At 53.7% G+C, this 26,632-nt stretch overlaps 1 protein-coding gene across 12 annotated transcripts in view; it reads right to left on the reverse strand.

Annotated features, from left to right (window-relative positions):
- MYO9A (myosin IXA) overlaps nucleotides 1-26,632 on the reverse strand; it is a 307,802-nt gene that overhangs the window by 12,958 nt on the left and 268,212 nt on the right. For all 12 annotated transcript variants that reach the window (XM_075897522.1, XM_075897517.1, XM_075897519.1 and 9 more), the window contains 12 exons: nucleotides 20,556-20,668; nucleotides 17,848-18,005; nucleotides 15,157-15,380; nucleotides 14,335-14,451; nucleotides 13,682-13,870; nucleotides 11,146-11,193; nucleotides 10,066-10,177; nucleotides 7,295-7,356; nucleotides 4,178-4,370; nucleotides 3,078-3,206; nucleotides 1,620-1,725; nucleotides 742-873 (listed from right to left, as the gene is read on the reverse strand). In XM_075897522.1, coding sequence (XP_075753637.1) covers nucleotides 742-873; nucleotides 1,620-1,725; nucleotides 3,078-3,206; nucleotides 4,178-4,370; nucleotides 7,295-7,356; nucleotides 10,066-10,177; nucleotides 11,146-11,193; nucleotides 13,682-13,870; nucleotides 14,335-14,451; nucleotides 15,157-15,380; nucleotides 17,848-18,005; nucleotides 20,556-20,668 — 1,583 coding nt within the window. The remainder of the gene's footprint in view (nucleotides 1-741; nucleotides 874-1,619; nucleotides 1,726-3,077; nucleotides 3,207-4,177; nucleotides 4,371-7,294; nucleotides 7,357-10,065; nucleotides 10,178-11,145; nucleotides 11,194-13,681; nucleotides 13,871-14,334; nucleotides 14,452-15,156; nucleotides 15,381-17,847; nucleotides 18,006-20,555; nucleotides 20,669-26,632) is intronic.

Consider the following 26,632-nt stretch of genomic DNA (forward strand, 5'->3'; position numbering starts at 1 on the left):
CCCGTGCGCCTCACGACATAACATACTGATGTGGATCGCTCCTGGGCCAAAGGCGCACACGTCCCGGGGGGCTCCCTCCAAACCCTCGCCTGCCCCTGGGCGACTGTCCCCTGCCTACGGTTACTTCGGAGGTCCCAGTGCGCCACTTTTCAATCCATTTCCTATTTGCTGGACTGAATGCGGAGGTGTTCGTTTTAAGGACGACGACGTGCGGTTCTAAGGCCAATGCCCGACTGGACCCTAAGTCTGCAGTGTCAGCCTGGTTAGCACTGCGAGCTACGCCTGGCAGCCCAACACCGGCATCGGGAACGCTGGACAAGCCTGTCCACAGACCAGTGCTGACTGGCAGACCGCCCGCCAATTCTTACATCCCACCGCAGCTAACTGGGCCCATTACCCAGCTCCTCCTGGTTAGCCTGTTTCGGATATTAGCTTCTCTTGCTGCCTCTGGGACGCCCTGCCCCGTTGCTCCAGGATTTAAGTGTCCACAGCAGCCGCTCCGAGAGCCTGGCGGCCCGGTCTCTAAAAACTCCTGGGCCTGCGCATTTCAAACGCTTTCACATCAGCAGCTGCTAGTGGAAGAGCCAGAATGGCATTGAGGCAATTCATTTGTGCAACAGTGCTGGGGTTTGGCTGCCAGGCCAGCGCGTACTGTTCAGGGAGCCACCAGCTGCCCTGACGTCCCCTCCTTCCCGCCGGAAACGCAGGTTTACTCTGGAAGGGGGACTGCGGGATTCTTACGTGGTGGTTTTACTGATGTCCTGGACGCTCTGCAGGGGGTCGGTGGTGTCGGGACAGCGGAGAACACAGGGCGCGAACACAATGGCCAGGGCGTTCGCTGACATGCGATTGGTCTCCTCCTGCAGGGCGATCCTAAACAACGAACCAGAAAGATGCGGGTTAAAGGCAGCTCCCCTCTGTGGGGCACAGAAAGGAAGTGACGCCAAAGCCGAGCCGGGCTGGGGGGGAGCGCTGCACACGCCCAGCGTGAGGGGATAGGAGGGGAGGCCGCATTGTTACGCAGCTCTGACATGAAGAGCTTCAATTTGTGGTGTCCGGTGAGGACCTAGAGCAACAGGGTGTCGGTGCCGCACTGAACAATGGACACTGCGCCGGGCGTGCCACGCCCCACAGCGCTCAATAGGGCACGGTGTGTTCTGACCCACTCTACCAGCGCATGCATGGCCCAGGCCAAGCCGCTCACTTAGCCATGCTGGCTCAGCCACAGGGCACTCGTGTCTCCTGCCAAACGCAGGCAGGTGGCAGGAACCCTCATAGATGGCGCCACCGTGGCCACATCCCAACCCAGACACTGCTGACGCACACGCACAGCCTCAGCCAGGGTCTCTAGAGCCTCAACAGTCAAGCTGATGGGTGCCCCGGGAGGCCGCTACCGAGCTTCAAGCCTCCCTTGCGAGGTTCCCTCCTTTCCTCTGCCGACGTACCGGCATCCCGCGGGCCCACGTTCAGGGGCTCTCGCTCACGTCTGGCAGCACCTGGCTCCAGCAGGGCCGCTCGTGGAGCGGCGCGGTGAGAGAGCGTGTCAGCACCAGGCCCATGTGAGGGAGGAGGAGGAGCAGCAAGTGCAGGGGGCGGCCCCAGGCGTGGGCTGCCATTACCTCACGAGGTGAAAGATGAGGCGTTCCAGGGTACTGAGGTGGGTGCGGGAGAGCTGGTCGATGACCGAGTACACACCTCGGACAGTCTCCTTCCGCTCCTGCAGGCCTGGAGGGAGCACACACAGTTACACGCGCCCCGGGCAGCTTCCCCTCAGGGCTCCGTCAGAGACGGGGATGACAGCTCCCTCCTCTCCCTGCCGGCCCCTCAGGTTCTGCCTCCCACTCGGTCCCTCAGTTGCAGGCTCGGGGATGACCCTGCACGCAGTGCGCATTCTGCAAGGGAAGAGGTGCTGGGTACAAGTCTCCTCCGGCCCTGGTTCTGGTTTCTCGCAGCCCATCCGGTTCCGGGTCAGCACGGAGGTGGGAGGCATTGGGGGACGAGGGGGTGTCTGTCAGTTTCCTAGTCCCAGTAGGTATGTCCCGCTGCCGGGTGGAGCTGGGGGAGGGGAGTAGGTAGTTGCTGGCTCTCTGTGGGGGGGGGTGCACCCTTGAGGGGCGTTACGGAGTTGGGGGCGCTGGGGAATCGTTGGGCGGTTTACTTTCCTATCGGAGGCAGCAAGCCCAGCGGTCCCGGGGCCATGAACTGCTTTGCCTACAGGTGCTGGGCCCAGCCATTCCTCCCCCACCCAGCGGCAGGGACAGACGCCAGCAGCGGGAAAAGGCTCTGAGGGGGAAGCGCCCGGTAGATGCTCCGGCAGCCTCTCCCTTTCCCTGACATGTGCACGCAGGGCGGACTGTGTCTGCATCTCCCTGTGGTGTGTAGCTACACGAACCCGCCACCAGGGGGCCTCCACCATCCCAGACTGTACCCCTGTCAAGAGATGGGGACCCAAGACAAACCTAGCTGTCAGCTCACTTGAAAACAACTGCCTTTCAGAATCAGACACCCGAGTACAAACGTGTCGCGGCACGTCATGACAAAGAGCCGACCCGCTCCTTTTTATCATGTAATTATAAAATGAACAGCGACCCCCAGGTTGAGGAGTCTAGAGCAACATAACAAGACCCTGGCTGTGTGACATTTTAGTTTGTACTGACTTTGGGCGTGCTTTTCCGGTAGCCTGGTGTAACGTTAGGCAAAGCAGTAGATGATTTGATGTGCTCCCCTCAAGACCTCTGTGTACCCCCAAGGGTACATGTACCCCTGCCCTGCACACAGCCGCTAGCAGTTCAAACGCCACTGGTACATTAACAACCCCTCACGCTTTGTTTAGATGTCACCGCAAGGCCCATGCGGCCAGTAACGCCAACAGGTGGGACTCAAACGCTGTATAACTAGCGCCCGTGCAATCGCACCAGCAGAAAAGTGACTCGCCGGCTGCTCAGCAGGCCCATGGTGATAAAACTGAAGTAAAAAGCCCAACGACCCCAGTTGTTCCAGGCAGGCGGAAAGCGGGTGTGAGACGCCCCAGTGCCACAGGCTGTGAGGGAGACGGCAGACTGGGCTGGCTTCCTTACCCATCGCTCGCAGAAATTCCTCGTAGAGTTCGAAGGTCATGAGGGGATTGGGCAAGTCTCTCAGCCACTGTTTGAACACGCTGGCGATGACGTGAATGTTGTAGTCATCCAGATTCACGTTCTCGAGATCTGCCAGAGGCACACGAGCGGGGAAGAAACCGAAGGAAAAGCAAACGATCAGTCTGATCCAGAGAACAGGCCCGTGTCTGCGTCACTCTTAGCACTGGCTACTAGCTAACCCCTCTGCTTGGACCAATTTCTGCAGCCAAGGGGCCCCAGCAGAGCTCTCTGGTGCTCCAAAGCTTGTCCCTCATCAACAGAAGCTGGTTCTCAGCTACCGCTGCACACTCAGACCCACCAATGGGGGGTGGGGAAGAGGAGGAAGGAAAAAGAACTGCTGCCCACTGTGGCACGGTGGTACCCAGAGCCCCGGTCCCTTTAACTCACCACCGGAGCCCTGCGCTGCATGTTCTGGGCAGCTCAGAGCTGGCAGGTGAGGTGTGCCAAGCTCTGTGCAAAGCAGAGGGCTGGTTGCCCTGGCCCCGCCCATTCCACCCAAAGCCCCGCCCCTTCTGGGATCACAGAGGCCTCACTCTGCTTGCACAGTGGCCCACAGAGGCTGTTGGCTCCCCTGCGCACAGTACACACAACACAGCTACAACAACGCTGCACCGTGCTAACTGCTGTAACACACACAGATCACACAGCGAACAGCTGCACAACCTGGGCACCTAATACAATCGTGTTAAAACCCTGGTCGAGGCAGGAGCCAGTTTTCCAGGGGCAACGGTCTTTAGACAGTTTGCAAAGTGCTTGGTTGGCGTGGATAAATACGAGGCACGGCTAATGCAGCTTTTTCTCCCAATTCCTTTGGACGACTTTTTTTTTTTTTGCACACGTACAAAAGGTGGAATAAAACAGGAACATTCAGCAGACAGGAGGGGTCTAGCACAGCATGGACTTTGGGCAAAGGCCGCTGTTAGACATGGCTGGACTCTCATGGCACCCAAAGCCAGAGGCCGTGGTGGGGGAAGGGGAAAGGGCCCCCTTGACGTGAATTGTCAGCTGTCCCGGTAGCTCCCCCTCGGAGACGCGCTCACCTGTGTCGAGGCCCTGCCGCAGCTCCTTGATCTTATTGGTGGATCCTGACTTCCTGTAAATGCCCTCGGTGTACAGCCCGTGCATTTCAATGTAGTTGATGAGCTTCTCCATCACCAGGGGCACGGCTCGCTCCTCGCTGGTCAGGCGGGAGAGCTCCACCCCGAACTGCCGCGACGAGAGCTCGGGATCATACTGCACCATGGAGAGAGAGATTGGCTTCTGAAAGCACTGGCCAACGCCTCGGTGCAGCGCTCTCTGCCTGCCGGCCACGGTGCGGGGTTACAACTCAATCTAGCGACTAACTGGGTACAAGGGGGGAGGGGACGGGCCGTACCTGCCCCGCAAACCCCATCTGTCCCGGGGGCCTTGTCGCTATCCCCACGCTTGCTCAGCTGCGTCTGCAGCGCTGCTCAGGGCTGGTGAGACACAAACCTTCACAGCTGAGGCCCGCAACGGGGCAAGTTCTCTGCAAAGCAGCCCCTTGGTACCCTCCTTGCTTCCTCAGAGGCCTCATTTGCTGCATTTCCTGGCACTTTTACTGTGCGTGTGGAACCAACGCCGCTGTGTGGACTGGAACTGCACTTTAGATCCAGGTGAGGAACCTTTTTAGGGTCAGAGGCCGCTGACCCTCGGAAACATCAGTCGGGGGCGGCACACCAGCGAGGAGCAACACCCCCCACAAAACAATCCCCTCACTGACATGGCCCCGACAGAGGAGACACACACTCCCCACTTCCCCCGCCCACACCAGAGCCTAGCGGGGCCCAGGCTAGTCGATTTTGTGCGCTCGGAGCAGGCTTCCAAAGCTGGGGACCCCTGAGCCTGGGGGGCCAAATCCGGCCCCAAGCCCAGCTTTAGAGAATCAACATTCAGCAATTCAATCACATCCGGCCTGAACGAGACACCCTGGGTGGATCAAGTCGAAAGATGGAGAGAAACTTTTCACACGAGAATGCACTGGGGGGTTTGAACATCTGGACACATGTTCAACACAGCAGAGGTAGGGATCCCGCCTGAACTACCAATGAGAAACAGGCGTGAGGCTTCGGGTAGCCCTGTGACCAGAACCACCTTCCGCGTCTGCTTCTTCTCATTCACTGTCACCAGGCACAAAGGGAAACAGCAAGAGGGGAACGTCTGGAGAGACCTCCCTGTAAGAACCTCCCGGGAAGAGATGGGGACGGCACCTGGCTGTGATGGCTTGTGTAAAATGCACAAGCTGTCGTGCCATCATCTCTTAGTGCCAGGACTGGGCTGGTCCCTGGGCAAACATCAAGCGCTACAACACACACTCCGCCTCTTGCTGTCCCCGTGTTCGAAGACACAAAGACCTGCCAACGCTGGCATTGTCGATTAGTGTCGATGGCTACAACCAGCAAAGCAAACACATGGCCGGACAAGCTCAAGGCTCTACTAGTTCCACCCTCAGCCTAAACGAGAAGAAACCAAGCTCGGCAGACAGGTAAAAAGCAACTAAGAAATCGGCTGGTACCTTTTGGGTAAAGGGCACCTTTTCCAAACACCTCCCTGAGGATGGGACCAGTCCCCTCAGGTGAAGCGCTGTGAAAATTCAACCCTGAGCAGCCTGAATCCATCCAGCACACAAATTAACACGTGCCAATGATCAGCCATTTCTCATCAGCACGCTGGCCTGGCATTGCTTTTTCAGACTCCACATTCTTGCTGGGCCTGAGCAAGCGAGACTGTCAAAGGTGAACTTGGCTAGTCCTTTAATGTCGCTTCACTAGCGTCCGGGAAAGGACTTTACACCGAGTCGGGATTTTACTGTAGCAGCGTTTCCTTGCACTGAATTCGGGCATTGCCTCTTTGCTACCTTTCTGGCCACGTGCCAGCCAAGAGCATGAAGAGAAGCTGGTTTCCGGGGCGTAAGGGAGGGGACAGGCACGTGGCTGAGACAGCAGTTCTGCATATTAGCACAGTGCACGCTGCTTCAGGTCTGAGCCCACAGGGATGCAAAATGCTTAACCACGTATAGCAGCAGTGGGGAGCCTCAGGCCCAGGGGCTGGATCCAGCCCAGAGGCTCAGGGGTTTCCCCGCTGCAGGGCTGGAGCACACAAAGTCTACTAGCCCGGGCCCTGCCTAAGCTCTGGGGCGTGTGGGGAATGTGGGGAGCGTCTTCCTCCTTCTCAGTCAGGGCCACGTCAATGGGGGGGAGGGGTTGCTTCTCACTTGTGCGTGGCCCCCGACTGGTTTTTCTGTGGGCCAGTAGCCCCCGACACAAACAAGCTCCCCCCCCCCGCCCCGACGTAAAGCAACTCCCTTTTCGGACCACCAGAGAGAAGCGTCATCCCTGCCCAGGCGGCCCGGCTGCTCTCTGGACGCCACCCCGGGTCCAGCTCCCTCGGCTACACTCAGACTCAGCCCTCTGACAAATGACGCCAAGTAAACGCGCTCTCCGGCTGTTCCACACCTGACCCAGCAGGACCTCAGCGTACACCCAGGGCAACGCTGAACTGCGCTGCCCCCGAGACTTGGAAACTCATAACCCTTTGCACATGCTCGACTCCCTGTACCTTTCCACCAGCCCTGCCAGCTGAGTGCAATCAACACAGGGAAAAAGGAAAAGAGAACGGTTTCTTGGTTCATCGGCATCTCTAGTAGCCTGTTCTGCACAGCCTGTCTGGTCAGGAAGGGCTAGGAGAGCCAGCTGGGTTTGGTAAGGGGGCACGATGGGGATTTCGCTGGCTGGATGTATAGGCTAACACAAGGTAATCGCTATACAAATGTAACTAGAAGCAAAGCCACTGACTCAAGGCAGGGAATACAAATGACACTAGAAACCCTTCGCCTTGACCAGGCGCCTGGCACTGTCTGCACCGTGGCACGGGCTGTACATTTCATCGACTCGTGTCTCAGCTCTGAAATCCCTTCAGTGCTGTAAAATGAGGCAGGCTCCCCCTGCCGGCGAGAATACTTAAGGCCTGGGAGCAGATGGGTGGCACAGCAAAGCATTCAGCTCTGCACCCCGGGCACACAGTGAGTTTCCAGCTCGTACCATCGCTGCTCTCCACCCCTCCCTAACGTCACTCATTCAAGCTGCGGTCACAGGCGCGGAGCGGATGGTGAATGTGTGAAAGGACTGAGCAAGTCTTACCTTTTTGGAGCACTTGGTTGTGGTTTTAAGACAGCACTTCTTGTGGCAGGCGTACTTACACACTGTAACAACGAGAGAACATGGGACTTAGCATGCTACAGCCGCCCCGGCACCTTAGGGAGATCAGAGTCCAGACAAGCCAGCGGGACACAGGACAGTTTAACCAGCTTTCTCCCCCAAAGAGTCAGTTCAACCAAGCGACTGCTCACTGCCACTCCACTGCAAGGGTGCAGCACGTCAGCCCCGCGGAGCACTGTGCGCAGGGTGTGGGGACAGGGGTGTGTCTACTCACAACGGTAACTGCGCTGCTACGCCAGCATCACCTCCCAACAGGGCAGGGCAGCAATGAGGCAGAGCAGGCCACTTCCCCAGGCCGAGACTGGCTTCCAGCACCGAGATCGGGGCGGGCAATAACTTTTGATGGGGAGCCCGTGGCAAGAGCTTGGTAAGTGGCCCCGGGTGCACTTCTCTACGGGACTAATGGGGGAGGTGTGGCTCTGGGACGGGGGAGGGTGCAGAAGGGGGCTCTGGGAAGGGGACTAGGGTGCAAGGAGCAGGTGTGGGTTCTGGGAGGAAGTTTGGGCACTGGAGAAGTGTGTGACTTGGCTTGGATGCAGGAAGGGTCTGTGACCTGCGGTGGGTGCAGGAGGGGGCTGTGACCTGGGGTGGGTGCAGGAGGGGGCTGTGACCTGGAGCGGGGGGGGAGGGATGTAGGAGGGGGCTGTGGCCTGGAGCAGGGGTGGGTGGGTGCAGGAGGAGGCTGTGACATGGGGTGGGTGCAGGAAGGGGCTGTGACCTGGAGCGGGGGGGGGAGGGGTGCAGGAGGGGGCTGTGGCCTGGGGTGGGTATAGGAGGGGGCTGTGGCCTGGAGCGGGGGAGAGGGGCGTAAGAGGGGGCTGTGACATGGAGTGGGCGCAGGAGGGGGCTGTGACCTGGAGCGGGGGGGAAGGGGTGCAGGAGGGGGCTGTGGCCTGGAGCTGGGGTGCAGGAGGGTGTTGCAAGGGTGCAGCCAGCTGCTTTGAGCAGTGCGTGGGACTGTGGCAGACAGAGTTTGCCCCAGGGTCCTGCAGCAGGCTGGCTCCGGCACAGGGGCTGTATTTTGACTTAGACATCGTCCAGCCGAGGGAAAACCAATGGGGAACCATGAAAGCAAATGGCAACAACTTGAAAGTGAAAGGAGAAGCCCATTCTTCGGGAGCCAGGAACGGACGGGGTTTTCCCTACTCTGAACAGCTGCAATAAGCCCAAACAGCAGACCCTCTGCCAGTGGAAGGTGTTTGTGGGGGATGGTCTCAAGCGTGCACAAACCCTGGGTCCCTCCTCCCAAGCTGCAAAACGGTTTTAAAGCAACAGGCACCTCTGATCTGAAAAGGGCTGGTACCCGACATGGAAAGGTACAGCCTGAGGTTGCAGCTTTGTCCCTTTTCCATGCAACATGTATCTATTGGCAATGTACACGTGTACGCGTTTGCTTTCCCCTTCCTATTGTGTCTTTCAGTGAGAGGCTTGTCTAGTTAACAGGCTTTTTGTTTATTTTTCTCCCAACCAAGTCTCTGATGTGCAAGCTGCGCAGAGCGTGGGGGCAAACGGGGCTGTAAACGGGGCAGCGGAGGGGTTACGCCTTTGGGATTGATGACCCCCGGGGAACACTCAAACTATGGGGAAATTAAGCATGCGGGAAGGACACGTTTTGGACTCATGGGCCGCTGGTGTCACCCTGCAAAGTGCAATTAGGCTGCTGAGAGCCAGGGTGAGAACGTACATTTGTGGGCAGGCTCCTTGTGTCTCAGAATTGAGCCGCTGCTGCACAGCACAAAGGCTCCCAGCACGGTGAGCGAATCCCTTACCGGGCGGAGGATTCAAAACACGCTAGAAAAGCCACCACACAAGTGAATCCGCCAACGTGCCGAGATCGGCGTTGTGCACATTTTACAGCTTTCCGCGTGGCATCCTGGACCTGATTTTTACAGCCAGGTGTCTGCGATGCACATTTGCTACTACTTGGGGCCGGAAATACATGATTTGCTTCACAGCCCTAACACTTGAAAATCCAAGTAAAACCAAATGAAAATGTGTTTTTAAAAGATACGACAGTTCAACTTTTTTTGGCACAATTCACAGGGGCGGCCGATCAGGCCAGGAGATATTCCACAAGTGAGATGCTTCTCTCGACTGTTTGATCTGATCTGCTTGCCGGGGTTGGAAATGACATCTGATTTCAGCTCTTGCTGCCTCCAACTCTTTACTCAAGTACTCCAGGAACAGTACTTCCGCCCTTCCTCTCCATTTTCAGAGACGTCAGAAAAACAACGGACAGAAAGCCCAGCTCTCCGAACTTCTCGAATGCACCCCAAAGGCCCCATTCCCTCACATTTCAACACTCTCAACTGGATTCACTGGGGCCGGGCACATCTGGGCATCAGAAATTCTGCAGACTGAACAGGTCAATGCCCCCCCCGCCCCAGCCGGACTCCGCAGCTGCCGCTCAGTATTTTTCTCTGATCATCGTTCACTGTCTTGATAAAGATCTAATTAAATGCTCCATGCCCAGCTTCAAGAGCCAGCGGTGCATTTGCAGGGCTGTGTGAGGGCCCCCCCCCCCACACAGCTGGTGTCTCCCTTCTGCACTCCCTTTGTGGCTGATTTGGGGAGCACCCTAGATGGGCCGCTTGGTCACGTGGCCTCAGGATGTCCTGGGAGGGGAGAGGGAAGTAAATTGGGGCTCCCCAGGAGAACAGACAAGGAGGAAATGCCCAACGGGCCCGGCTTACATTTACAAACAGAAGCCCTGTCCATTATCCAGATCAAGGAGGAGCAGTACTCGCAGTATGTGGGGATGCTGTACTGGGTTGCCTTAAAGATGTGTCCGTTATGCTCTTCCACCTAGGACAAGAGAGAGGGGTGAAAACACAGTGACACAAGCTGGGGGGGAGCCGCGGCCGAATGGGTGAACCAACTGCCAGGACTTGCAGCCACTGGGCAGCCGAGACTTTCTTAGGAATGAATACGAGCCCCTCCCGCAAACCAGAGGGGTCTGTCTAGCTGAGTCAGTGTATCGGCTGCATTCTCTTTTCTGAAGCAATTTATTTGTAGCTCTTCAACCAGCAAGCCAGGCCTGCCAAACGGGCCTACCGAACGGCAGAAGGCACAGCACAATATCTCCTTTGAGGGCTGGTGACACGCCAGGCTGGAGAAACCAACTCCAGCGATTTACGTGTTGCCAGAATACCAACAGAGGAAGATCTCCTCGTTCCTCGCTCTTTTCACTTCAGCCAGCCCGATTCTCAAACATTAGCAACTGGACATCTGGACACCTAAATCGGTATTCAAGCTCCCACCCAACCGGCTGCCCATCTGAACATCTGCAGCAGGGACACAGCGCACTCCTATTTACCCACGTCTTACACTGGGCGCTGAGTCACTAGGCTGCAGTTGTGTTCCTTCTCCAGCAGGCGGCTCCATCTCGAAACGCAACAGAATCGTATTTCTCTGATCTGATGTCACGAGAATGGAATGCACCTCTCTGAATTTTACACTAGGGACACCGAGGCAAATACTCGCCACTACTGCACACTACAGACTGATACCTCCCATTATCTGTTAAAGTATTATGAATGATGCTGTCAGTGCTACCTGTCAATGAAATTGGAATTAGGCTGAAATACCAAGCAAAGCCCAAAAGGAGCCAGACAGGTAAAAGCAAAGCAAGGCCAGTTTGGTAGTTTCCTAACACACTGTTCAATCTCTCCTCCGTTGAGATTTGGTCGCAGTAAGTGATTCCTGGCTCGCTTCCAAGTCCGACCACGCAGACTTTAATTCTTCAACTGGAAAGCAAAGAGATCTCAGCTTACCACATCTGCTTCTTTTTTTCTTCTTTTCTTCCTCTCTGTTTTTGGCACCTATGGTGTATTTAAAAGAGAATAATTCAATCAGACAGTAGACGGTCAAGTTCAAGTCTGCTGACTTCTCTCAGATTTTCCTTCCGCCTCTTCTCACTCTTCATCCCCAGCCACCTTGGATAAAATAACCTGGCAGAAAGCGAGGGGCTGCAGAGCATGTCAATCCTGACATGCAACAGCCCCTGTAATTCCAGGTCCAGGCATCCCCCTCCAAAGCTCGCCTTGTTCATGTCAATCTGGGCCTGCACAAGTCTGGACGGTCCAGGTCCCTGGACACGCCCTCCGCTACACCAAGGCCCGCCAGGACTTGCAGACTTAGGAGCCAAAATGCCATTTTCAAAAGCCAGATGGGTGATTTTGAAAATCCCACCCTAACTGCATCCCTGCACTTGCCCGGCTTCGGCATGGAGCCCCTGGCTGTGAAAACTTGCCCTGGCAAGCCCGTGTCCTGGCCAGTGGCCACCGATTGTGGGATCGCTGAGGGCTGTGGATGAACTGCAGCTTGAGAGTCAGAGAACAGAGACTGGTGCTTCTCCAGAACAACAACTGGTGAGACCCCGCACCAGCCTGGCCTCGGAGCCAGGAATGCTTTTAATGCAAGAGGAAGGAGCAGGGAGCGAGGAATAGTAGCATGGATGCAAGACTGGGGTGCGCCCTATGGCAGGGTCCGGCAGCTCTGTGCCCATCTGCTGGTTGCCACCCTGATCTGCAACCGGGGGACCCACGCCACCCAGCTCCATCCCCTGCAGTTGCTCCTCTGGGTCGCTGGAGGACGGGCAGAGGCAGAACCCAGAAACGGAAGGCTCTTGCGGTGGTCTGGTAATCTGGTTCCTCTGCCTTTCCCCACCCTTAGACGATGGAAATCATTTAAAATCCACCTGAAAGTGCACATGACCCTCTACTGCCCCCGCAGCCCCACTGAGAAGAACTGTCCCATTTTTCGGAAGCTGCCAGCCGAACAACGGGAGGCGCAAAGCACACACACACTTTCATTTGAGACCAACTGCCAGCCCCACCCCAAAGGGGATAATTCAGCCTGAACGGATTTGGTTTTTACTGATCAGCAGAAGTAAACATGGATACCCATGGCAAAATATTTCCACAGACAAGCACCGACCTTCACAAAGAGGTGAGGTAGGAAAAATGTTGTGTGAAAACGTGGCAGGAGTTAAGGAGATTTACACCGCACACTCCTCCATGAGACACTGACCTGTGTTGACAGTTATAAAGCGTTGACTTGCGGAATTTGTCTGTTCATTAAATCATTGTCTGAACCCCCCCACTGCTGCTCTGGGTGCAACACAACAGCCTCACCGGGAGTTAACAAGCCTCCACGGTAGCACTTTGTCTGCACCGGGCACGGGAGTCACCACTGTGTTGCTCACACCTCTCGGCATCACGCCCGTCTCCTGGCTAGAGACAAAAGGTGTAACAGGGGCCAGGCCCAGTGCTGCCAATCCAGCCCCGTCCACCACAGGGTGCCAGCCGGCCGGCCAGCCAGCCTGGGAGGGCTGCAGAGGTGGTGGGTGGCTCAAGTCTCACAGCAGCAACCTTGGATTTTGCGTCCAAAAAGCAAAGAAAACGTCAGGAGTCGTTGCAAAAGGGATAGAGGATAAGACCGAGACTATCTTCCTGCCTTGATATAAAACCATGGGATGCCCCCAGCTGGAATCCTGTATACAGATGTGGTCGCCTCATCCCCCCAAAAATATTTTGGCATTGGAAAAGGTTCAGAAAAGGGAAACAAAAATGATGAGGGGTTTAGAACAGGTCCCAAATGAAGGGAGATTAAAAAGACTGGGACTTTCCAGCTTAGAACAAGGAGGCTAAGGGGGGGATATGAGAAAAGTCTATAAAATCATGACTGGCGTGGAAAAAGTGAATGAGGACAAATTATTTACTTGTTTCCCACAATATAAGAACTAGGGGTCACCAAATGGAATGAATAGGTAGCAGGTTTAAAACAAATAAAAGGAAGTTTGTCTTCACACAACACACTGTCAACCTGTGGAACTCCTTGCCAGAAGAGGTTGTGAGGACCAGGACTTCAACAGGGCTCAAGGAAGAACTAGACACATTCATGGACATTAGGTCCATCAGTGGCTGTTAGCCAGGATGGGTAATAGGGCGTCCCTGGCCTCTGTCAGAGGCTGGAAACATGTGACAGGAGAGGGATGATGTGACGGTTCCCTGTTCTATTCACTCTCTCTGGGTCATCTGGCATCGGCTGCCATTGGCAGACAGGTCACTGGGCTAGATGGACTTTTGGTCTGACCCAGACTGGCCGTTCTTATGTTCTCTATGGCTGAGCAAGCAGCCAAAGCTAAAACACTTGTGGCCTTGCCAAAGCCAGGCTAAAAGACAGGGTGACCTTTGTGGGTGTCTTGCCCAGGCCTGGTCTATAGCATCAGCCCAGAGATGCGGTGTGTGAATCGACACAGCATCCTGTCAACGAGCAGAGAAGCCGGTGGGCCGGACCTCTCCATACCTTTGCACCCGTGTATTCCAGAGGCTTGTACTCTGTCATATATTCATCCAGAAACACTTTAAAGGTGTTGACCCAGACTTTGACGGGCGATTCGCTCCAGTCCCTCTGCTCCTGCCTCATGGTCTTCTCCAGAATCTGCTCGAACAGGGCATGCAGGTCTTTATACCGGATGCTCTTCCCGTCATCCATCTGATGGAGAAACAAGGATCAGGAAAAGGGCTTGTCTAGGACCAATTCCCAGAGCTCCCAGAGAGCCGTTCTGGCCCGGCAGGCACTCCTGGGCCTTCCAGGCGGGTAAATACGCGTGGGATGAGGTTTGGAGCAGCACGAGACCCCAGAGGTTAGAACAGCATCTACGCTACTGAGAGAGGGGTTACGTGCTGCTGGAAGCAGGGTTTCTCAGGGAGTGGTTCCACCCGCTTTACAGAATCAAGAGCTTTTGAGCAGACGGTAGAAGCGTCTGGCTTTCAAGGCACCCAGACGCAGCACACAGCTCCTGGCAGGAGCCGCACAGGTTTCTGCCCGCCCTTGAGTCTCTCCATCCATGTTAAGGTGCACTGAAAATGCTGGAGTGGGAAGCCAGGACACCTTTCCTTCATTCTTCTGGTGCTACCCCTCGAAAGGTGTCCTGGCCCGGCAGCTCCTTTACTTACCGCTAGCGCGGAGGAGTAGAAGCTGAAGATATTTTGCCGGAATTCTTTTAATGCTTTCTTAAACACCACGTCCACCAGCGTGTCCTTCTTGCTGTCCTCATTCTCCAGATCATTCATCTGGGGAGCATAGAACCACATCCCACGTTACACCCCAACCCCATCACTGAGGAAAATCTGCCCTCTTGCCTGCAGAAGGCATGGCTCGATACGCACAGGATACAGGAATACACTTTGCCTTCTGCTCCAGCCATTATTTCCTTGCCAGCCAGCTAGCCAGGACTTCCCTGACTCCCTGAAGGCCTGGCATGTTGTTCTCAGAGCCGGTCCTAACTCAACGGCAGCCCTGGGCTCTCCCGTAGGGTTGCCAGATTGTTTAAAAAAAATACTGAACAAAAAACACAGAGGAAAATTTGTCGAGCAAAACAAACAAAAAAGTTCGGGGAGTAACCAGGGAGGAGGATTCGGGAGGTTGGGTCACAGCCCGCCCCTAAGACCGGCTCAGGTTATTCTGATGGTGCGGCAGGAAAACAGCCAATTGACTGATCAGCTGTTTTCCTTTGGGACCACAGAGGAGTGTTTTCTATCTCCCTCCCCCGTATTAAAAAATGGCCAGCATATGGGTTCGGGATAAACTGCGGTAACCGGAAAATCCCTTGGAATGGCTGTAGACCCGACTGTAGCTTTGGATGTACAACTGTCCTATCAGTAGTGGTATAAGTGTTGCTGCTACTGCTCCTTTAGGAGGTGACCCTGATTACGGACTGTCCGAGGCAGCCGCGTTTCTCCCTTTTGTTCTCTGCCATGGCTATGGCGCACACGTACCTTTTTCAGGAGAAACTCGTCCATGCTTTTCAAGTCGCCCGCGCTGGTTATGATCTGCAGCGAGTCGCTCTGCCACTGCGCGGGCTCCAGGGCCAAGCTGCTAATCTTCACGCTGCGCTTGCGCTTCACTTTGGGAGACGGTTCCTTGTTCTCCTTGAATTCCCGTCTGTGGATGCCGGACAGCTCGGGGCTCCGTGGGGGGGTCAGATGCTGTGGTCCCAAATCTAAGGTCACAGTTAGCACAGAGACATGCAGATGCAGTTGGGCTTGCGAGCGCCCAGAAGCACCAGCGTGGTGTTAGTTTATCACTTCATTATTCAAACGTAAAACGCTGCAATATTCATGGTCTCTCGCAAACGGCTACTCCAGCGTGCACAGAGCACACACAATAAGGAGGAATCCCCCAAATGCCAATACTGCAAGCTCCACCCAAGGCCGAAAAATCAACCTGGATTCGCTCTTTTATTGCCATCACCAAGGGAACAATTCTGCTGATAAAACGCAGACCCGAAGGGAAGCCAGTTCACTCTCTCCAAGCTGTATGGAGAAGAACATAAGAATGGCCGTACTGGGTCAGACCAAAGGTCCATTTAGCCCAGTATCCTGTCTGCTGACAGTGGCCAGCGCCAAGTGCCCCAGAGGGGGTGGACCGAAGACAATGATCAAGCGATTTGTCTCCTGCCATCCCTCTCCAGCCTCTGACAAACAGAGGCCAGGGACACCATTCCTACCCCCGGCTAATAGCCTTTTATGGACCTAACCTCCATGAAATTATCTAGCTTCTCTTTAAACTCTGCTATAGTCCTAGCCTTCACAGCCTCCTCTGGCAAGGAGTTCCACAGGTTGACTACACGCTGTGTGAAGAAGAACTTTCTTTTATTAGTTTTAAACCTGCTACCCATTAATTTCCTTTGGTGTCCTCTAGTTCTTCTATATGGGAACTAATGAATAACTTTTCTTTATCCGTCCTCTCCACACCACTCATGATTTTAGATACCTCTATCATATCCCCCCCTCAGTCTCCTCTTTTCTAAACTGAAAAGTCCCAGTTGCTTTAGCCTCTCTTTATATGGGACCCGTTCCAAACCCCTAATCATTTTAGTTGCCCTTTTCTGAACCTTTTCTAAGGCCAAAATATCTTTTTTGAGGTGAGGAGGGTCAAGGTCGGGTGACAAGATGGAAAAAACTGGTCATTCAAGTTAACAGCTATGACTCTGAACATTCACAAGGAGCAGAGTAAGAAAGGGTTGCATTTGTATGTCGCTTGTCTACACAACAGAGCAAAACTTAAATTAAGCTACGCAACTTCAACTATGTCAATTGTGTAGCTGAAGACGAAATAGCGTTATTCGGCTTTTGGCGTGGTCTACTTACTTCTCGTGAGATGAGGGTTCAGGAGTCAGAGTAAGAAGTCCTCCAGCTCGACATTAGTTCAAAATAATGGCTTGCTGTGTAGATGCACTCCTTGTTATTTCGGAATAACGTCGGCTATTCCGAAATAACGCTGCTGTGCAGACAATCCTTAGAGTGGAACCAACCTAGCCTCTCTGCCTGTTTTCGCCTCTCTTCTATGGGGAGAACAGCTGCCTACCTCAAAGTGGTTCAGGGAAAATCAGTTATTGATGGCTGTACTGCACTGTAATAACAGTACGTGCCAAGTATTTTTAGGAGCTTCAGGGGGTAGCCGAGTTAGTCTGTTACAGAAAAAAACAACCAATGGTCTGGTAGTACTTTATAGACGAACAAAACATGTAGATGGTATCATGAGCTTTCATGGGCACAGATGACTCTGGTCATCTGAAGAAGTGAGCTGTGCCCACGAAAGCTCACGATCCCATCTCCAAGTATTTTTAGACAGGCATTCCTGGAGCGGATGAAGACAGCAGCCCCACACAAGGGAGAACAACCAGCCAGCCCTGTATCCTAGCTCTGCTGCCTCCCACTGCGTGCAGCAGGAGATGGAGACTTTTCAAGAGATGAGAATACGTTTTTCAGAAGCATTTTCGGCAGAGACCCCAGCACTTCAGCTAAGACTCAGAGCCGGAATGCAGCTTTTGGGCTCAGACGCAATGGACGGGAGGCTGAGCAGTGAGCGAGACATCAAGTACGCTAGGGGAGCTCTTTCCACAGCCGCTGGTCCAAACGCTCCGCTCTCGGATGCTACGTTTCTCTTAACACAAAACCCCATTTACACTTCAATTCCCTTCAATTGCTGCCGCACACGTTTCCAAACCAGCGTTTCTTGTGTGGCATGACAACACAGCCTGACCCCTTAGCCTGGTTATTTATTTATTTATTTTTAAATAAAATCGATGGGTTTCCTGCCTTCTGCCCTTCCCTCACTGCGCTCTCTGACCGCCTCCCTGAGGTACTCTGACTGCAGTGAACACGGGCCCCGCTCTCGGGCTGGCACTAACACCGCGCCAACCAGGAGATGTGTCTGTGAGATTTTGTCCAGCCCCGCCAGAAACAGTCCACAGGGGAGCTGTAAAGTCGTTGCTCGATTGTAAGAGCCTCGGCGGCATTTCCTGCCAGTTATCCTGACTGCACAGTGCTGCACCGCTGCTTAACTCTTCCTGTTCCGTTCCACAGCGGCTCTGGCCCGGGTCTGCGGGCGACTCCGGCGAGTACAACTCGCAGAACACCTGCAAGTCGTGTGGCAAAACTGCCCCGTTCCCTCCTTCCATTTACCTTCCCCAAGCTGGAGGCCAGGGAGCATCTCTATGCCAGGCTCCTCCTGCTCTGCATACATCTCTAGCAGCTCCAACTGGGTGGTCAGCTTCTCTCGGGGTGTCTTCTTCTCTCCCTGTTTCCCTTTCGCCCAGAACCTCATCTTGGCTCTCGGGGGCCTGCACGGGGCAAGAGAAGAGAAATGGCTTTAATTCAGGAGATTTCCATTCCCCACCCCTCCAATCTAGCGGATTCCCATCCCATCCCTCCCTCCCAACAGCCACAAAACCTGCACAACTGCATTGTGGAACATGGGTCTATTTTGCTGTTGGGAAATCTGGCAAGGAAGAAAAGCAGGAGGTATTCAGCCTGGCAGCTGTCTAGTCTGGATGGAGCGGGCCTGTGTCTCCTTTTCTCCATATGGCCCACTCAGAAAGACTCTGTAATCCAGGCTGCAGCTGGCCCAGGAACGCCGTGTCTCGGATTCCAACCCCACAGTCGGCACCGAAAGGCACTTCCCAATTCTATCTGCCACTGCTTCTCAAAGATCATTTATGTAGCTGAGTCTACATCAGCCATGGGCACCCACGGCTAGTGAGCGGCCCTCTCTCTGTGGGCCACGAGACTGAACGTGGGCATGTGCGCTAGCCACGACCTCGAGAAGACGACGAACACGTTGCCCGTGACCAGCATGCCCCTCTCAACACAAAGCCGTCCCCCGGGGCGCGTTACATTGCTGGCAAAAGGAGCGCAGCGCAGCAGAGGTTGTGCAGGGCTCTCACAATGTGCGCAATCAGCATGCACCACACACGTGCCGGGCCGCTAGACCTCCCCGCCCCCTGGCCTCTTCCCTGCTGTTTCCCCAAAGGCGCCCTGTCCCTTCTCCTTCCCCTCCCCCCCCCAGCATTTCTGGAGTGCTGTGAATCGGCTGATTCGTGCCCCGCCCCATCCCCAGAGCCTGAACCCCACAACCAGCACTCGAGCTCCGGGAGGGAGGGAGGGGGGGAAGGGGAGGCGGGACAGGGCACGGATCAGCAGTGCCATAGGACTTGGGAAGTGCTGGGAGGGAGGAGCTGGTAAGAGCAGCATGAGAGGTGCAGGGGGAGGAGGCGGGGGGCTGCGCAGGATGCACATGGAACCCTGCGGGGCTGCACGTGGGCCATGGGCTGTGGGCTGACCACAGCTGGGCTGCATCGGAGTTCCCACTCAGGTGTGCGCCTGCGCGGCCGCGCACAAGGAATTCTCCGCCCACCCCTCTGCTTTGTGGAGCCGCACAGCAGCACTCACCCGCTGGAAGGGGAGTGGGGCGGCAGGCAGCGGTTCCGGGCTGGGGCCAGCGGAGGCAGCGTGGTGGGGGGGCCGGGGTGGCGGAGGGGGAGGGCAGGGCATGCGGGATGGGTGTGCGCCGGGCCTGCCACATGGTGGAGTGAGCCAGGACCTGCTCAGGGAGCTGGGGCCAGCCATGGGGGCTTGGGGCCCGCTCAGGGGGCCTGGGGCCAGGGCTTCTCTGGCAGTTGGGGCCATGTGGGGGTGGGGGGCCTGCTCCGGAGGCTGGGGCCAGCTCCAGCCTTTCCCCAGGGCTGGGGCTGTGTTCTGGGCTGCATGGTCGCATCCTGACTGCTCTCCGGGCTGGGCTGCGTGGCAACTGCCCAAACTAGAGCCGGGCTGTGGTGCAGCTGCTCCTGGGCCCCCCACACCTCTCCCCCCCCCACTTCTGCCCCTCAGAGCCCCCTGTCCCCACCCTCTGTCCTCCCTGCACCTCTCTTCCCCCCTCCCTCCTCTCTTCTGCCCCTCAGAGCCCCCTGTCCCCAACCCTCTGTCCTCCCTGCACCTCTCTTTCCCCCTCTCCTCTTCTGCCCCTCTCAGCCCCCTGCTCCCAGCCCTCTGTCCTCCCTGAGCCCCTCGTGTCGCCGCCCCACCCCCAGCACCTCACTCCCTGCCATCCCTGGGTGCTGGCAGCAGCTTCCCTCTGCTCCAGGCGGGGACTCTCAGCAGCACCTGCCCTGCAGACAGCGCTCCCGGTGGGGGTGTGGGGGGGGAGGCGTCTCACCTTCTCCCCATGGGGGGGGCTACTTGGGAGTGTCTTGTGGGGAACAACGTCCCTGGTGGGTGTCACAGAGGCAAGCGCATGTGACCTCATTGTTGGTGCACAAGACAACTCTCACTCTGCCCAGGGATGGACAATCACAGAGGGAACCCTGGTCTACGCAGCTGAACGCCCCATCGGACACCGAGCTCACCTTCCGCACGCGTTCCCCTTCAGGGGGACACGGGAGCTTGGAAAGAATGCTACAGAGCGACTGAGCCGTGGGTCGCACCCTGTGCGCCCACCCATCTCCTGGAGTGACAACGCGGTGATTCTCACCCAGCGAGATTCCTACCCAGGCCTGAGATTTGTTCAGATTCTCGTGGCTCTGCTTTCAGGGCTACTCTTCCAAGCACACACGCTTCTGTGGCATGAGCGGTCAGAGGAAATACCGGGAAACAGCCAGTGGCCTGCTCCATAAGGGTTCTCGGCTGTAGTAGTCTTTTGTAACAGGAAATACAACTTTTTCGTCTAACAATGATCGCAATTCTGGGGTGTAACCGTCCAAACAATTGTTAGAAAGAGCGCCAGGCCAGGGGCTGAGCCAGCTGCCCCACCGCCAGACCGAGTCAAACACGACATGGGGACAGACTCATTCTCCCGTCGTTTCAGCGCCCTCCCCACACCAGGTGCGCTTTCATACCTTCCATCCGTGGGCAGGTTCTTCTGAACAGTTGCCAGCTTCCCAATCTCACCCTGAGACATCGTTTTATGAAGCTTTGCTTGGCCTTCGCTTGATGTGAAACGCTGCAACGTCTGTAACAATTACAAGTAAAAATACTTGACAATCAAGCGACTGCTTGGCATTGCAAGCGACACGGACTCCCTAGAACAACTGGACATTTCGTCCGTGATACAAAACAATCGGAAACGGGACGTGCTATCATTAAAACGGGTCCTGATTGCTGCGTGCAGGTCAAAAAGTTAACAACGGGGTGAAACCTAACTGGATAGGTCTGATCCACTTACACAGGAAACAAGAACCCTTGTTGTCTCCTAGAAAGGCAGAAGATTTCAAGTGCAGCACAACATGCTGGCTTCTGCACGGTATTTAACTCCCTATTTTCACACAGACTTAACAAAACTCTTCCTTGCCAAAGGAACCTCCCTTACATTACATCCAGCCTTGGAGATTTTCAGCCACTTCACCCAAACCCACATGTTGTTCACGTTACAAAGCAACCAAGAACATCCAGCCAGCTGGAACACTGCACTGATTGAACAGTCCAACTCTTTATTTTAGAAGAGGGGTGTTGCAAAAGATGCTCCCAGCTAACATTGAAACTGTCAAGAATGGCAAAAATACCAGGGTAATTAAAACACCCTCCTCGGCATTTAAGTTTTGCTGTGAATTCACTCTGCAGAAGACTAAAACAATATTGGTTGATCCACAGTGCTTGGACACTTATATGCTCAAATGAAGACATTCATTTGGAGGCGGAAATGTAACGAAATTACATATGCTGTGTTCAATCACTAACAGCAGGATTCATAGTTTTCTCAACAGCTTCAAATGCTGCGGGTACATTTTGAAAGTGTGAATACATTTTAATGGCAGAGCTCATTAAATTCAACGGGCACGCCAGGAACAATTTTGCATGCAAAGCTTTGAAAATGTATGCTTTTCCAGGTTACGTCTATTTGATTTTAAATGTTGCCTTACTTTGACACTCTCATTCAGGAGAAAACAATATTGCAGAGATGGTTTTTTTCATTACCTGCCTAGCGTGTTATAATAGAGAGGCTATTTTCATAATGTAATCTCAAATTTGATCTGAAAGGGCAACAGTTAAGGTTGTAAAAAGTTGTACAAAATCAGCCAGCTGAGGTTGATAATTTAATTCCAATCTCTGTATTTTCATGGCCCCAACACTGTGGTATCCAAGCAAAAATAATTAAAAATTAGAAATAAATACTACATCTTTTTTCCTGCCCAGCCTATAGGAGGCAATGACTTGATTATAATATTTTGATAGTTTATTTCTTCTCTCCTAAAAGAAAAAAGCCTGACGAAAGTTGTGATTTTGAGCAGATCTTTGTTCATTTGGCATGCAAAGCTATCCAGGCCTGATATTCCTGGAAAAGCAATTTAGCCATATTAAACAAGAGGATTAGTTGACAAGGGTCGGTTTCTCCAAACACCGATGAGATTCAATGACCTGATCAATGCAACTACTGAAAGAAAACGGCAGCCATCTCTCTCAGCACACCAGCCTGGCAGTTCATTGGGTGAAACATTTTGGGACGTGTTAAAAAGGTGAGATTGTTCTGAAACGGTTCTGCTAGAATCAGTGTGTTCTGAACCACCGGACTCCTGGTTGTGACCAACTTCCTGAAAACGTCACCATTGGCGCAAACCTCATGCGAGGTGCAAGTTAGGCTGCAAAAGCAGATTGTAGGACACAATCAAAAGACATTGTTGGCTCTTGCTCACAAGAGCGTCACCTTTTCCAGCAAGAGGGGTGTGAGGAAGCTCTCTAAGGCACTTCTGGTCTAGACAACTGTTTTTTAAAAGTAAAACATCTTGATCAGCTGAACCCGCTGGCTTATGTTTCATGCATTTCTTTCATTGGAGCCATTTTCCAATTGTGCCTATGGATAATTTATATTGAGAAAAGGTTTTAACCAAACTTACATAAAATGTAGATTCCAGGGAAACAACATTTACCACGTAATGAAAAAACTGTCACTGTTTAAGAGTCTATTTTATTTCTTTTAGGTACAGTATGTTGTTTTCTAGCTATTGAAAGTGTTCTATCCCTTTCAGCCAGCAGATAGCAGCCCATGCAGGACACTGCCAACATGAAATATTTGTTTAAATAAAACTTTTCCCCTTCAAGCTGAAGCTTATGGATTTTCTCCAACAAAGGTCAGCTGTGCAGCACTGAAGCTCAAAATAAGATACTCTCTCCTTCCAGTATTTTGATTAATCAGTTCATGTTGCATTAAAGACATATTTTAAATGCCCTAAAATAGAGAAAAAGTTAGTCTTGTATTGAAATGACAGGCGCCGGAAAACACGCTGTTCATTCAAGTAGGTACAGTTTGCACAAATCTCTCCATTTAAAAATAACGCTGTTAAAATATTCATCTTGATGACTGTCGTTTGACTCTTGAGTGAATGCAATCCAATTTTGTGATCGCTTATCCTTGTCCACAGAAACGACTTCGCTCTGATGCGCATCAAAACAAGACTTTCCAGGGGAATTTCTCAGAAGTGTGCGTCTGTGTGTTGGAGCTTTCTGCTATTGCACGTTGCAAAAGGAAGCCCTGGTTCACATGGCCTGAGTGTGCAGGAGTCGACACAGAAAGCTTGGTTACTAGGGATGTAAAAAAAGGGTTTGAAAGTGCAGCAGGCCCTGCAGGATAAGGCTTATATTGCAAAGCCTGCAGTGCAGCCAGCTCCCGGTGCACACTGGCTGCCAGCCCTGCTCCCGAGGAGCTGGCAGCCACCCTGCACTGCAGGCTCTGCCAGCTCCACTCCTGGGGCACTGGCCCTGCTCCGAGCAGAGAGCCAACTGTCTTGCACTGTGGGCTCTGCATTACAAACCAGCAGGCTCCCAGCCCCACTCCCAGTGCACACCGGCTCCCAGCCCTGCTCCCAGTGAGCAGGCTGCACTGTGGGCTCTGCAATATAAGCCTTACACTGCAGAGCGGGCAGCAGGAGAGGCCCCCGTCCCCCAGGAGCAGGGCTGGCAGGGCAGAAGAGTTTAACCTGGATCGATAAGATGATACTTATTAGTTAACCCGTTACACTCTTACATCCCTATTGGTTGCAACTGTAAGCAGCAAAAAGGAAAGAAATCCCTTCTTCCGCCTCAGAGCTAGCCTATTACTGCCCTCACATCCGACACTGCACATCAGATCAACCCTACGCTTGTGCACACAGGATATGTCCACACGGCAAAGGAAAACCTACGGCTGGCTTATTTCAGCCAACTGGGGCTCACCGGTAACAGGATGTGGGGCTGGTTCATTGCTATGCAGACCTAACTCTGGGAGCGTTGCACCTCGCAGGGTCCTGGAAACCCGGCTGCAGCCCACATTCGGAATTCTCCCCAGCAGCGAAACAGCCCCACAGCCTGAGTCGGCCAGCAAAGCCAGCCAGAAGTTTGTCTTTGCTACGCAGACATGCCCCCAGAGGGGGCTATAGGGCAGTTTCCCACACAGCTGATGAAAGAATCAGTGTACTGTTTTTACATCAAGGGCGGGACACGGAATTAGATTAGTCAGGGGAAGAACGTGGTGCTGATGTGATGACCAAAGCTGATGTGATGACCAAAGCTGATGTAACCTTCTCGGTAATGCACTGTAGGAGCCCGCAAGGACAACGTGCTTATTACTGTAAGCTTGGGGATTGCACCGCACAAGACTTCCAGCAATCTGAACAGAGCTCAGCTGCCTTGCTTGTGAACCCTTTCCTAGCATGGGTGTTTACGTGAGCAACGTCAACAGGCATCAGACACAAACAGCCAGCCCTACGGAAGGCGCTTTGTGAGTGATGGCCAAAGGCAGTGAAGCAAACACTGGATGTTACAAGTGTGGAGACACAAACCAGCCACCTTTCGTGTGTGTGGATACAGTGTGAAGGGTGAAACTGACAAGCAGTCATCACTAAGCTATGAAGTAAGGCTAATTTCAATTATTCTTTTCTTGGCACCACTGAGATGGCAGTCACCACCTTACGATCCGCCTCTTCCTCTGGTCCACAGCTTTGGGATTGTCTTCTATTAAAAACGCCAACAGCTACTTGAACCCTCCACTATTTTTGGGCTGCAGGGTGTTGGTCCAAACCTTGGGACTTGAGACTGTCTCACCCCCTGCCGTACTGCAACTGGCAAATACACTCAAGCTGGACAACCCTCCCAAAGAGGGGCTGGCAGCAAAGTGATCTCAGCCAGGCAGCTCAGGGCTGGAGCATGCTTTCCTCCTGCTTTAGAACAGGGCTGGTTTGTTGAGCTGTAGAGCACTCTGTATGGTGCAGGTGGCAGGGGTTGGGGGGTACGTTTACACAGCAGCATTATTTCGGAATCACGACAGTGCGTGTCTACACAGCAAGCCGTTATTTTGAAACGTTGTCAAGTTGGAGGACTTCTTACTTTGACTCCGTGACCCTCATTTCACAAGGAGTAAGGGAAGTCGAAGGAAGAGTGTTCATCTTTCAACTTCCTGCTGCGTAGACAGTGCTAAAAGCTGAATTAAGCTCCTTCGACTTCAGCTATGCATCTGATGTAGCTGAAGTTGCGTAGCTTAATTCAACATTTGCCCTGCTGTGTAGATGTGCCCTGGGTCTGGCAGGGGACAGGAAGAAATTATTTCCTCTGGAACAACATGGGCTGAGTTTAGATGAAGCAAGTAGATTCAGCTGCACAAATATCTGACTGACAGAGTTGGTGCTTTGTTCCATCATGCTGGATGGATGGATTTTCCTAAGATGAATTTCCCACTGATTAGCGGTGACTTATGACAAGGGTCCTTATTTCACAGATCTCTGTTCAAGTCCTAGCCCCAACTCCATGGCTTGTTTGGCTTACGAGCTGGACAACGGGTGACAAACTCCGGAGTTATTCTGAAGTTTGATGTTTTACTTCCAAACTCACGTCACTGCTTTATTAGGAAAGATGTAACGCGAGAGTTCTCAGTCTTGTCTCCTTTTCAATGCCACCTCCAATGCCTCGGGGCAAAAGGATTTCACTCCCCACCTCACAAAGTATCTAAACTAATCGCTGCAAAAGGATAAATGTCTCAAAAGTGCCTTTAAAACAGATTCTCTAGCCAAGCTCTCCGCGAGACAAGCGACAAGAGGTTGTAAGTGCTCCACCTTTAAAAGTAAAAATGAGCACCACGAACCCTCAAAGACAAGCTGTGCTTGACACTTGTACTTGTCACACAGTTTGATAAGCTGCTAACGAGCAAATCCATGCAGCCATAGAGTAGCTGGCCTCACTGTGGAGCACCCGATTCTCACCAAAGTCTACTTGATCTTCAGCAACCAGATTAAACATTTATACCTGCAAGACCACGCCGGACTGAAGACTGTGTGTGCAGACTAGGGATGGTAAATATCGGTGAACTGAATAGCTGATGCATCTCATCAATTCTCATTGGTTACTTGGCTATTCTATAGGCCTCAGAAACGGGACCGGTAGGCAACGTGTTTCAGCCCCATTCCCGAGGAACCCTCTGCCACTCTCCACTGCTACCTCTGTATCGGAGGCAGCAGTGCGGGGTACCAGGCAGGAGCTGGTCCACAAGGGGTATCAGGCGGGAGCTGGTCCATATGAGGAGCCAGTTTAAAAAACAGCTCCCCTTGTGGACTGGCTGCCTGTCATCCTGCACTGCTGCCTCTGATATAGAGGCAGTAGTTCCTGGTGGCAGCAGCCCCTGCCTAGAGGGGGGGTGAGGGTGGTGTCTGAGCTGCCTGCCTGTATCCTAATACATTTTACATGCAGAGCCAGAGCAGGGGTAGGTTCCAGACTCGGCGTGAGCCAGGCTGCTGGCCAGCCTGCTAAAAAATTTACTGGCCGGAGCGCAGGGGGGTGGGAAATGTGTGTGGTCTATAAGATTAACCTATTCGCTTTTGCTTAGGTACATCACGTAATGTATCTTTAGCTACAAGCAGGCTCCACAAAATCGATTTTGACCATGGGACCTCCGCAGGTTTCACCGTGCCAGGACTTCAAACAGGTCAGCAAGTCCTAACAGCAGCAGCTGAGTCCA

Source organism: Pelodiscus sinensis, chromosome 14 (genome assembly GCF_049634645.1).
Source record: "Pelodiscus sinensis isolate JC-2024 chromosome 14, ASM4963464v1, whole genome shotgun sequence".
In the NCBI taxonomy this organism is placed as follows: Eukaryota; Metazoa; Chordata; order Testudines; family Trionychidae; genus Pelodiscus; species Pelodiscus sinensis.